Genomic DNA, 13,431 nt, shown 5'->3' on the forward strand with positions numbered 1-13,431 from the left:
CCGAAAAGTGAGACCCAAACATTTACTTTCCTGTGGTCATGGGGTCAGGCCCTTTGATCCCACACAACATGAGCAGGAAGCATGGAGCAGATGCAAGCACAGAACTGACTGACACCTGAGGTGATCAGTTAGTGACACTCCATACATTACCATTCAACACTCTGGGGTCAATAAGATATTGGTTTCTTTACTGCATCATGTGACACTCAAGATTGGAGCAATGGCTGCTGACATTTCAGTTTTGCCATCACAGGAATAAATTACATTTTAAAACATATTCATGTTAACATTTCACAAATATTACTGCTTTTTCTTTTAAATGTTTTAAAAAACATTTAAAAATCGTACCATCCTCAACAAACGTAGTATGTCAGAAACACAGTCAAGCACTATCCAAAGGTAGGAAGGAATCAAAGAAAGTGAAAGTTTCAGATTTTATTAAAAACCTCTTCAAGTGGGTAAATTTCACAAATTAATTGTTTTAGTGCTTGTAATGAAAATGTATATGTGTGTGTGTGTGTGTGTATATATATATATATATATATATATATATATATATATATATATATATATATATATAATTTTATTTTTTTTTGCACTGATTTACTTGTTTCTAAGATGATTTTAAGGTTCTCTGGCCATGTTCTTGACAGATTTTTTGTATTTCTTATAGGTCAGTCAGATATTAGTAATTCAATTGTAAATAAAAATCATTATTACAATACTGACACTGAGTCAAGACAGGTGTTGAGTGAACCTGCTTTTATGAGCAAGTCAAAGATAATGTTCCCAATGTTGTCGATGGCTGAGAGCCAAATATATTTTTGCTTTACAGAGCGAGGAAAGAAACACTGCATGGTAACTCAACCATGTGTTACCCAAGTTACAAGTGGTACAAACTGTTTATTAACAGGTATTAAGACATAATACAATCTAAAGAGATGAGGGACACATGTGTCACTGTAGATATCATAGCTAGATACTGTCCATCATACATGATTTATACAAAACTAGAAGCAAGAGAAATTGATCATGGATCCCAGCCTAATAATGGGCACAACGCTGAGACAAGGCAACATAAACTCCATTATGGACATAAAAGTTCTAAGGCAAGAATAAAAGTAAAATGTTCATCTTAGACAGTCCACATATGTAGCTCACACATTCTGAAGTCTTTAAGTAAATTCTAGGTCACAGGGTGAATGCTGAACGAATAAAGGGATGTGATGGGGAGCTCCCGTCATCCACGTTATCCACGTGTGCTCTTTAACAGTTTCTGTAACAACAAAGGGAAGAAATAGAATTAGGCTATTTAGATCAGGGGTCAGCACCATTGACACGCCAAGGGATAATCACTGCCATCCAAGCAATAGTTACAGTGTGTCCATTTCATTTTTATACAATGTCAGTTTATAGTAGTTATGCTTCCTATATGCATGCATGCATGCATACATACATACATATATATATATATATATATAAATATATCATATTTAAAAATAATACTTTTTAATATACAATAGCATAAATTTATTTTATCCATATATAAAATAATCTATTTATACATGTTTTTATAGTGAAGTTGTGATTTATAGTGAAACTAAAAATGCACTTTATGTACAAAAGGTTGCTGACCCCAAATAAACAGCAAACACTAATAGCCTATATCGTTTAAAAACACCCAGTTCCTCAGTTATTCTCCTGTTGTTTTACCCCCTCTCAAATTCTCACTTACCATGGCAGAGCTCAACATTAAACACCTGAGTTCAGAGGCAGTCACGCTGAACCGGTCTGCCCCTGAACTCTGGAAAGCATGTAATTCCTAACATGTTTAGTTGTGACAAGCCATCATGACTTTGCTGTTGATTTGGAACAAGCAGAGCATATTTCATGCCCCTGCTGCTTAAGCGCATCTGTACAAGGAGCACTCTGCACACAATTACATCTTAATCAAATAAGCTGCCTGCCCTCGTGAAAATAAACGCAGAACGATGACTAGCATGAAAACTGTCCGGATCTCTGTTCAGTGTTATTGTGATCATTTGATGTGGTGCACCATTCAAATCTATAGCACTGGAGAAAATATCCATCAAAGAGGTGGTGGAAGATGATGTAGCCGGATTCCGGCTTCAGTGCGTTTGGTGCCTTAATTCCTTTTTCAGGTCATGAGCCTCAAAACAGTTGAATAAATAAATAAAAATTACAGGAGATTTAGCTGGGCCTAATCTACAGTAAAACACTTTAACTAAATCTAACAGCAATCAACACAGCAACTCTGTCAAAGCATGGACTGCATCAATGATTAAACTTCAGACACATTCTTCATTCCTGAATAATATGTCTGTTAAAAAAGAAAAAGAAAAAGTGCCTTCCGAAGGATTCACTCACTTCAGTGTATGTCACAAAGCCTGTCAAGCACATATCTGGTTCAATAATTGTATTTATTTGGATTGGATCGGAACATTCAAATTTGTCAAGAAAACAATGTGTCAGTGATCCTAAAATTAGGCCTCCATTCTTTACGGAAAAAATATATATATTTATTTTTTGACCTGGACATGATCGGGTGGGAGTGTGTTTTTGTACTGTTTTATTCTGATTTGTTTAAAACAAAATTCCATGCACTCCAGCATGGTATTTCAAGTCATACTGGAATCTATCATAATCAGCACAGGATGCACACAGCTGCCAATTTCTTTCCATTTATGAGTACTGATATGAACTCTTCCAGTCGCACTCTAAACCACAAGCTGAACAGCTAACAAACTGAACCTGGAGATAAGCTGCCATTCACCTTATGTAGCTCTTGGCAGTTCACTAATGAAAAAATTGATTGCTGTAACATACTGTTGAGATGATCAATAGAGAGGCCATGGGTGACATCTGCTAACAATGCAGCCTGATTATATTAATATCCATTGTAAACCTAACCCAGCCAATCTCAGGTACTCGCTGTGCTTGTTAGAGAACATCACTGCCTCAACACATTGTTGGACCTTAGGCTAAAACAAATCAACTGAAGTATAAAGGAGCGACGTTGGAAGTACATTTTGGCTGATAGTTCAACGGTCACTTTCTTTCCTTATAAAATAATAAACAACTAAATGTGTACATGTGAGGCCATACAGAACAAAGATTCAAGAACAAAAGGAAAGTAGCATATTTTTTTTTCCATAGGATCATGTTAACTTGATTTAGGGGAAAATAAAGATATACAGTGTGCACATTTAAAGCCAATTTTAACAGTCATGCCATATAACATATTTAAAAACAAACAAAAATGACATACTTCATCAAAATAATTAATATAATTTAATAAAATTCATATAATTACTTATTTTATATAATAAAATCATTTATTAAATAAAATCAAATAAATCTACTATATGAATATATAATATAGATTTTTGCTGAGCATATATTACTTAAAAGTTTTAATTTCTACCAAGCTACATTGAGCTAATGCAGTTTAGAGGCCTCTTTTAATTAGCTTCATTATTATGGTGGTGTTGGATACCTTCGCAACAGCTCTGACGTGGTGAACTTTGATGGTTGCTGATTTCTCCTCAAAGGCTTTCACCCTGGACTCTTCCGCTAGACGATGCAGGAGAACCAGGAGGTTGAGCTGGGCCTGTGAACACCAAAAAAAAAACAGTTACTTATTTAGCCGACAGAGACCATACCCTTGGAGCAATCTAGAGCATGTGAATGGAATACACTGAGAACAACTATTATTTGCTAATAAATCATTAATCAAAGAAGTGTATTATATAATGTTTGCAGAAATTATTGCACAAATTACTTTGCTATATTACTTAAGATAAACACACAAAGGCAGAAAACATATCAGGTTCCTTTAACCAAAACCCTCACAAAAATAAGCCAGAGCTAAAAAGACCCACAATGCTTAAGTGATGGACAACCATGTAATCATTTCAAGAGGCTCTTAGTAAAAGTGCACAAAGGGAGAAACACTTGGAGCCAAAAGGACTATCAGTTTTGAGCGACTCAAGTGAACATCATACTCTGTTGTTCCGCTAAGTGTAGCATGCAGAGTTATAACCCTATACCTGTGCATGGATCAACAGATAAGTGCTGCTGTAAAGGAGGATTATGTTACAGGAACTCCTAGGTAGATCCAGTAGAGGGTGGTGGTGGTGGGGGGGGGGGGGGGGTGTCAGAGAAAGACAAATCTCCCAGCCCTCCCCAAAGTCATGGATCACTGTGCAACCTTGTCGGATTAGACCAGGAAATTGTTTCATTTTCAGCACTTCATCTGTCTTTGCCCATTTTGTCACAAGATACAGAACAGAGCTCTGCACTTGAGGATGGATTTCAAATCAGCTTTGAGCTCAAATTAAGTTTACATATTTAAAATCACCACCACTTGTGCTGCAACATGTGCTAACATGACTACATTGTTTAAAACATACTACTGACAGCAAGGGGAATCTTGCAGAGCATGCATTGAGCAGGGCCTTCACCTTTAAGCAAAACCAAAGAAATAAACACAGAGAAAGCTAGTTCAGTGTACATAAGTGTCTTCCCGGTGTAGCTCATAATGCACGATATGAAGTCATTCTCTTGTCTGAGGATATTTCCATCATCATTCAAACAGTTTAAGTGGTTCTGAATCACAAAGCCATAACCATGTGTATGAATATTCACTACATGCATAATGAGATGCTTTTGAGTGTGCATCGCAATCTGTCATTACTTTCTCCCAAGTCTACGTACTGTATCATTCAGTACATTTCACTGTCAAGGGCTCATATTGTTCTAAACTGTCGCATTTTATTTTTTCATGACAACATCATATTTTCTAATAAACTAATAGCTATATTTGTTTTATGATCACTAACTGATAAATGGCTGATATTATAAATGTTTACTACTTAATAATAAAAAAGAGGAAAAATTAAATAAATAGTTTCTATATTAATATGAATTTAGATATCACAACTTGTTATGTGTCCTATTTACCAATCTATTATCTATTGCTATCCCTACAAAAGGATCTAAATGTCAATCTAAATATTAAAACAGGCAATTAAACATGTTAACATCAAGAATAAACACCCAGTATCTGCCAAATGTTACTGATTCTCTAACTGACAGTCTGACAACATAAAGACTTCTAAAATCAAAGACTTATAAGATCATATTGATGTTTGCTGGCCCGTTTTTAAAACTTAGTTTTTATAGACTGAATGAGTGGACTGGGGAATGAGCGTTGCGTTCTTAACAAATTCTGGTCCCACTTTATATAAAGTGTCCTTAATACCTGTATACTTACATAGTAACTAGATGTGTACATAGTATGTAACCACAGTGCAAGTTCACATTGGTACATAGTATCTACAGGTCTAATGCCTACACATTTGTACTTACACAAACCATCCTGGGGTTGTTACATATATTTAGTTACAGAAATATTACAGCTGTAGATACTATGTACCAATGTATACCTACACTGTGGTTACATACTACAAACATTTAATTACTGTGTAAGTGCACAGGTATTAGGGACACAATATAAAGTGCGACCCAAATTCTTAATAACAAAATTTCCTGCACATTCACCAATGTGGTTTGCACTGCTTTATGAAGAAAGCTCTGTATATTATCTCCTGCACTTTCTCTTTGTCTCAAAAATGTGTATAAACACATAAAACAATTGACCACATCCAATGAACCATATCCAGCTAGTTTTCCTAATGATTTCAGATGAAAAAAAAGGCAGCGCTTCTTGTGCATCTACACAACCCCATTCGGATGTAATTTAAATCTATTAATACCTAATTTTCATAATTGTGGGTCATCTCTGGGGCGTCTGAATACTTCTCCAACAGCTGGTCTTGAGAGTGTTTTTCGAGAAGGAAATTGAGAAGCCCATGTAGGCTTCCCCTGTGCCAGAGGCTTTGCCAAAACATAACAACCGGCTTTAACTGATTACAGCAGAGGCCATCAGAGGAGGAGTACAGAGAAATCCGGTCTCAGCAGCATCAACATTAAAGAGAGTCTGCATCTTCTGCTTCAGTGTGCAGTGCAGACTTACACGGTCCTGTGATCAGTCCAAATGTCACCTTGGTGACATGGAAGAGACGTGGATGAATGCAGGCGCGTCGCCTGATCCACAAATGCACATTTGAATCCCTACATGCACAAATTATGATACTTTTTAATACAAATTATTACATTAGTATTCACAAATATGTCTCTATTTGAACAAAATGCTGCACATTAATGTAATTCTTAACACTGCAGACACCGGTTGAAAAGCATTTGTTTCAGTGAAGTGACGCAAATTTATCAAATCGTGCACACGTTAGTGAAATTCACTGGGACTTGTTCGTTTGTAGATGCGTGTGTGTGTGAGGCATGAAATGCTGAAAACTGCGGAAAAAAAAGTCTCAAAATCCAAATGAACCAAACAAGATAGACTCGAACTAGACGTCATTAATGCATGCGTGTCACCCGATCCACATAGGAATGGATTCCTTTTTGCATGAGCAATTTATGATATTTTAATGCAGAGCAGAACAGTTTTATTCGCAAACATGTCTGTATATGTACAAATCGCTGCACAATCATTTACTCCCGAATCAAACTGAAAGACATTTGTTTGTGGTTCGTAAGATACATGTATAAAATCAATGTAGTACATTGATATTTTTGCATGCATTTATTACTATTAATGCATCTACATTTTGAGTTTAATTTCATCCCATAATTGTCCAGCTCTAATTCTAACAATGCAAGATTTTCAAATTTCTGAAAAAGCACAAATTCAAAACATTCACCTCACCAGACTCAGACCAGGTTTTGCAATGATTATCATTTCTTAAATAAACACTTTTGAACAACCTGCAACCACCAATTTCAACTCAGAGTCAGGAACCCATCATCCAATTACAGTACACAAGTCAGGCCCAACTTCTAATGACCTGGTGTGAAAATGCCTGGAGCTCTTGGCCTGGGCCGCCAAACCAGCCCTTGATTTTCTACACTTTCCCAGTGATACTTAACACCAGGGAAGAAACGTTGCTGTTTGGGGGCAAAAGCGGGTCTACGGTTTTGGGGGGATATCTGGAAAAAGAAAACAGACACTTTTTCACGGCTTCCTTGCAGGATGCAGCTGATTAATTTCATGTTCAATCAACCATCAAATGCAGTATAGACTATCTCAGTTCAGCAGGGGGAACAAAGTGCTATCTTAAGCCACTGCTCCACCCGGCAGGACCCACTTATAAACAGCAGAGATGAAATAGTATGACTGGGATAATCTCACAAACGGTTTCAGAGTTTACAGAGTAAGATCTGATGCAGGGGACAGGAAACATGAGTCTCAGCACTTTTGATAGAGCGCAGAATAGGTAAGGAAAAAGTAGTCAAGGAGATTGTCATTCTATGCTGGAGAACTGGATCAAAAGTTTGAGGAAATTGAACAGGTATTCCTGTTATAATTTTACAGTTCAAAATTACTGTTCTGGATTTAAACACCTCTGTTTTTCTTGCTATTATGACATCCGCTTTACCAGTCTATTTAAGCTAACTTAGGCCTAAAATTGCCTCTGTAAATGACATAAATACTTGCAGTACAAATAATTTTGTTTCCAGCAAAATGGATTTTGCTTTTGACTTAAATTTTAATCTGTTGCTCATGAAAACACAAGGCTATCAAATGGATCCAGAAGACTTGTAATTTTCTAAAGATTTAGAAGGATTCAAAGCTCATACATTGAATGATTCGCAGTCACTGAAGTCTTTGGTGCAATTCATTAAAAGAACAGGCTCAGAGTCATCTGTTTGTGAATCAGACTACACTGGTCAAGCTGCATGTTTGCTATTGAGTGAAACGAATAAACAAGCAAACAAACATATATATATATATATAAGGCAGTCACATTTTTTCTCTCTGAAACTACAGGTTCAATATCAGTGCTGAAAATACTTGTAATTGTAGGTCTTTAATCAGAGAACTAAAATGAATGCTTTCATCTGAAAGCTAAAACACAATCATAGCTTGACCAATTACAAGAGGACTCATTCATGATATGCTGCATGAGGCAAAGAGTGAAGGGCCTTATTAGGAATTTTGTCATTAAAACCACAGGAAACCAGACCAAACCGGTACATATTCATAGGACGGTAAAAAAAAAAAAAAGCTTTCATTTTTTCCTACATTTTCCTTTTAATTTAATGGCTGGATTAGACCCCTGTAAAGCAGAGCACCTTTCAGGCGGCTTTTACATCCCCACCTCCAGTCTCCATAAAGGAAGACCAGCTGCAATGGACCTTTAATTAGGATCCTGTTAGCGCACGGACATCCTACACACACACACGCAGCATAACCAACTATGTACAGTGCCCCTCAACTTAAAACAACGGATAAGCAATTCCCTTATTCCCATGGAAAACACAAGGCAAGCCTGCCCGAAAGGCAACCCTCAATCAACTTAAACCACTGGACTTCCCTTTTAAAAACTGGAGTTCCTTTTAATCATCTTAAGCTATGAAGTGGTCAGTATCAAGCAATCAAAGAGGCAGCATGCGACACTGCCATACATCTAATGCATGTAACAACATTTACAGTGGCCACTTCACGTGATGATGCATAAAACAAATTGGTTTCATCAGTGTAGCTTGGATATAAAATGTTTAACAAATGTAAACACATCTGCCACGCTAAGGGGCCAAGTTCCTTAAAATAAAGTCGACTTCAAAAAAGTCACAACGTGGTGGCCTTTATTGGTTTGTCTGCCCATTTGTGGTTTCCTGATCCTAGAATTAGGTATTTTCCTAAGTGACAAGATGGGCAAGAACTTTGCACTGGTAGCAAACAAATCATTACCGTCATAGGTCTGTGGTCTCACAGTTATGGAAAATGCTCGGACATATGGTTCTAATGGAGACAATGTGAGTTTGAATATAGCTGCAGGCATGTCCCAGTTCAGTTCCACAAAATAATAACAATAATTAAAAAATATTTTTAAAAAGACAAACAGCTTTAGAAACAGGTTATAAATAACTTATGTAGAATGGCTGGTGGGAGACAACAGTGCTTCTTGATTTTTGTATAGTAATGCAAACAAGCAGTCAAATGCATCAGACAACATTACATTAAACATTTAAATTCACTTCCATTTGGAAAGCCTACTACTGGTACTAAATCTTTTCATAAATAATTGTAACCAAAATTAAAATGCATTATATTATTTTCAGACAACTTGTTACATGTGAAATTGGTTGCTTGTCATGTTTAATGTTTTGTACCTTCTAAAGGTGTAGCAAAAAATAGATAGAAGTATTATAACTGTGGTTCAAACTATTCATGAGATCAAACAATGCAATATAAAGTGCCTTACCAGGCATAATTATTGCCTAATTCAAGTACTGAGGGGAGACCTAAAAATATGCAGTCCGGCCATATTGCATTATAATGTTCACATAGGGTTCTATTAATCGCATATAACAATAATAATAATAAAAAAAATGTTTTGTATCTGCATTGTGCTGCAAAAATTATTTAATTAACTAAAAATCTGATCTTGTTCCTTCAAAATAACAGAAAGTGTTTAAAAATAAAACTTATTTTCTTAAAACAACAACAACAAAACACTTCAAGTGAATGAAAAAAAAAGTTCTTGCATTTTTCTGTGTGTTGCATTTCACATTGGTTGAGATGCGTCCATTTTAATATGTAATGTTATATGCATGTTTTTTATATTTTAAAGTTCACAAGAAAACAAAAAACAATTTCCTGCCTAATGCAAAACTATGGATGTGTCTTAAAACCTACTGATCTGAGCATTTCTTATAAGGGCATAAAATGTACTCACTATTCTGAGTACACAACAACTGAATAACAGTACACATGCCATTTGACAGCTAAATTATTATCTCATTCATCTAAAAGCATAATTTCGTGTAACGTTAGATATGATACGAGCGTTTGTGGAAAACTTTGTGAAAACTGTTGTGGTTAATTTTCATTAACTCACCATCAAGTCTGCGTTTTTTCCTATCCGTATATTAGTGTTCTTCTTCATTTGGAGCTTCAGGGCTGCTCTCGGTGCTTTCTTTGACATGTTTTGGTTGCTTGAATGTGTTAGTTTACGGTTTTAAAGATTGAAAATAAAGCTCCCGTCTGTTTGTTTTTCTTTGTATTCAAAATAACGCGCGTTTCACTTCCGGCTCCTGGTGATGACGTATAAAGCGCTAAATGGTTCCTCTCCCCAGCACGTGGGTTGTGCGTATTTATCGATACGATTTTTCGTTGATTTGGCTTGAATCATTAGAGGTTAAGAATCTTTACAATTCTTTGAAAGTTTAATAAGCAGTTCAGGGTTTTACATTACACATATTTGTTAGACACTTTTTATTTGATTAATCTGATCCTGTTTTGGCTTAATGTTACACAAGTGTAAATTTAACAAATAAGTTTTGTTCATTTTGTTAAAGAATTGGCTATACAACGTTTAATTTCTTCCGTAGCTATTTCGGATATTTCATTTGTCAAGGGTGGTAAAATAATTGAAAATCACTGTTGTTTGATATACAGTATTGCTTTAAAGGTTAGTAATGGTACTAAAAAATATCAACAATTCATACCAAGAAATTAACAATATAAAACACAATACAATAAAGTAGAATTAAATAAACATTCAACAAGAAGTTCAAATGCAGATCAGTCTTTCCTTCTGTTTTGTATGTGTGTGTGTGTCCTGAGCTTAAAGAATGTAAAACAGCTGCAAAGCATTTGCTGAATTAAAAATAAATTAATATATAAGATGGAGCTGAACCATTGCCAGAACTTTAAGTCCACTTTAATGGCACATGTTTTATGGTTTCTATTAATTGCTCTGGGCTTTGGCATTTGGCTGAGTTTAAAATAAAGCTCCCGGCTTTATTCTTATCCACTATAAAATGTATCAGCTCGACACACTCATTTTTCTCCATCCTCACTACAGTTTTTTATGAAATCATGGCCATGACATTACTTACCTTTAATTGAGCAAAAACATGTTTTGGAGACATTCACATAGCTGAAGTCTGTGCTTAAGATCTTTCTTAACTGATAAATTGTGATGCAAAAACAACCAAGCTGTTAAGAAACAATGTAGTTGCTGTAATTGAAAACATATTTTGCAAGTGTTTATTGCACATATATTTATTTTTTAAATTTTACTCTAACCTCAGAATGCCACTAAAACAACAATTTGTAAGTGTGGGAGTTTTTCTACAGAATAACAAGGAAATGAGTCACACTTCAAAGGAATGATTAGTGGCAGTTCTTGTTCTGGTAGTTCGTGGATTTCATTCACAGATTCACATACATTTTATGAACCGAATACACAATAGGACATGTTTTAGCTGCAAGGACCTTGTAATTACATAGATAAGTCCATAAGTAATTTCACACAGAACAAGATCCAAAATCACGGATATCTAAATATGAGCCATATTTAATATGATAATTACATTCCAAAGTGCTTGAAACACCATTATCAGTGTGTACATTTGACAAGTGGCATTGTCAAATTCATTCAAATTTTTTTTTTAGAATTAAGCATCTCATCAGGATTCCACAACATATTTTTCCACTTCCTGTTTTGATGGAATCTTGAAGTCTTCATACATCATTTACTCAAGAGTGCTGCCATGGCATCTATTGAAAAGAAAGCTTTATCAAATTCATCTTCACACACAGATACTAACACCACCATTTCCATATCTTATTCTACCAGGTCCAACCATTCCATTTCCTTCATTCATCTTGTGAAGCTGAGTCTCATTCACAGAAAGCTGTGCAGTTATGGAGATGAGTTCCCATTCAGTTTCCTCCTCCACACTGGAGCCTTTGTAAGGTAAGAGTATGAACCAGACACATGTTTCAATGGCTGACAGACATAATGCTACACAAATACAGACTGTCACCGGTGAAATACTCCAGTTTTAGATGTGTTCTGCATTCAGTCCAGACCACTTAAGAACCCACAGATTTATAATATTATGTGGATATCACTGTTTTGCTAAATCAAGCAATGAGGACAGGTGGATCAAGAGGTATTAGAAGGGGTCGTATATTAGGACAAGTGAACTTAACTTGTCCAAACATTGTCCCAATGTGCATCCAATTCATTACCTCCTCAGTCATTGATAGGAACTCCATGACAAATAAATGCTACCTAAGAGGGCTAATTTGTGTTGCGCTGTTCGGCTTCTACATAAATCAAACACAGAAGGTCAACAGAAAAAAGTAATGGAGGTCATGAAATTGTTTTATCATAGCTGATGAATATAGTAACCAGGTGCTCAAAAAAGTCCTACTAATCCAGTGTTTGAAGTTTTGCCACAATGGCTAGAGAAGGGGTAATTTAAACCAGAGCAAATTGATTATAAATCTTCAGAGAGCCTTTAATACTTTGTTGCAAGATTTTGATACAGGTGGTCAACAGAAATTACCTTAAGATAACATAAGATTATATACAGATACTATTCTAAATATGCATATAAAAGCCCTAATAGCTAAAATGGATGCTTTTGCACAGAACCAGTCAATTTAACATTTTTAAAGATCAATGCATTCATTTTTAGGCAACCTGGGAGGTATTTGAGTTTATAAAAAAAAAATAATAATAATTCAAAGAAAGGTGTCAAATCTGATTTGGCTGAAATAACTAATAATCCACAATCAACCAACTATCTCAATGTAAACTATTTTTTTGGGGGGAAAAAACAGAGTTGGGACCTCCAGCATTGATTTCTAACTTTAAACAGGTGCATATATGCTGCAGTACGTCACACACATTTGCAGGAGAAATGTGTTAAGGGTTTTCTCAGCTCCTGCTGAATGTCATAACACCTTGGTAAATATGCTTCACATATGGATTTGTGAACAGGTGCAAAGTAAGCATTGCAATATGTCCACACTATGCCTAATACATTTAACATTTAAATAGAAATGTAATTTTTTAATGAATATTTAAATGTGAATATTTAATATTTATTCATTTTGTAGACACTTTTATCCAAATCTGTTACATTTAATCAGTATACAATGGAAGTCTTTATTTATGAAAAAAAAAACAGTTGAAAAAGGTAATTGTGACTTTTTATCTTAAAGATGTCACGCTGCCAGTCTTTGTTTTCCTGGGTGTTCCCTAATGAGCTCACTTCCCCTTAGGCACTTCACCATAGGCACTTTAATTCCGCTAGTCTGGTTGTGTCTTCACAGTAATTGCACTCCAATTAGAATCGCACAGGTGTTGACAATACTCTGTCATTAGTTTCCCTATATAGAGCTGTCTTTCTCTGTTGTCTTCATGGAGTCCTTACCCTATGTGTCTCATGCTCTCGTTCCCCCGAGACTTCCTCTACCTTCTCATTCTTCCGAGTTCCCCGTTTCATCCGGTTCCCTCTTTTGGT

General features: G+C 35.6%; 1 protein-coding gene across 1 annotated transcript; it reads right to left on the reverse strand.

Annotated features, from left to right (window-relative positions):
* Positions 1-883: 883 nt before the first annotated feature.
* LOC128031004 (centromere protein W-like) lies at positions 884-10,223 on the reverse strand. The gene is made up of 3 exons (XM_052619172.1): positions 10,005-10,223; positions 3,518-3,631; positions 884-1,276 (listed from the first exon to the last, which is right to left on the reverse strand). The coding sequence occupies exons 1-3, from the start codon at positions 10,089-10,091 to the stop codon at positions 1,250-1,252; spliced, it is 228 nt and encodes a 75-aa protein (XP_052475132.1). The 5' UTR covers positions 10,092-10,223; the 3' UTR covers positions 884-1,249.
* Positions 10,224-13,431: the final 3,208 nt, after the last annotated feature.

Source organism: Carassius gibelio, chromosome A16, assembly GCF_023724105.1.
Source record: "Carassius gibelio isolate Cgi1373 ecotype wild population from Czech Republic chromosome A16, carGib1.2-hapl.c, whole genome shotgun sequence".
NCBI classification, from domain to species: Eukaryota; Metazoa; Chordata; class Actinopteri; order Cypriniformes; family Cyprinidae; genus Carassius; species Carassius gibelio.

Excerpts from the sequence above, each read along its gene's own strand:
- LOC128031004 (XM_052619172.1), bottom strand. The coding sequence starts at position 10,091 with ATGTCAAAGAAAGCACCGAGAGCAGCCCTGAAGCTCCAAATGAAGAAG. Across the intron at positions 3,632-10,004 it reads GAAAAAACGCAGACTTGATG|GCCCAGCTCAACCTCCTGGT; the intron begins GTGAGTTAATGA and ends TGGTGTTCACAG. Across the intron at positions 1,277-3,517 it reads ACGTCAGAGCTGTTGCGAAG|AAACTGTTAAAGAGCACACG; the intron begins GTATCCAACACC and ends TTGTTGTTACAG.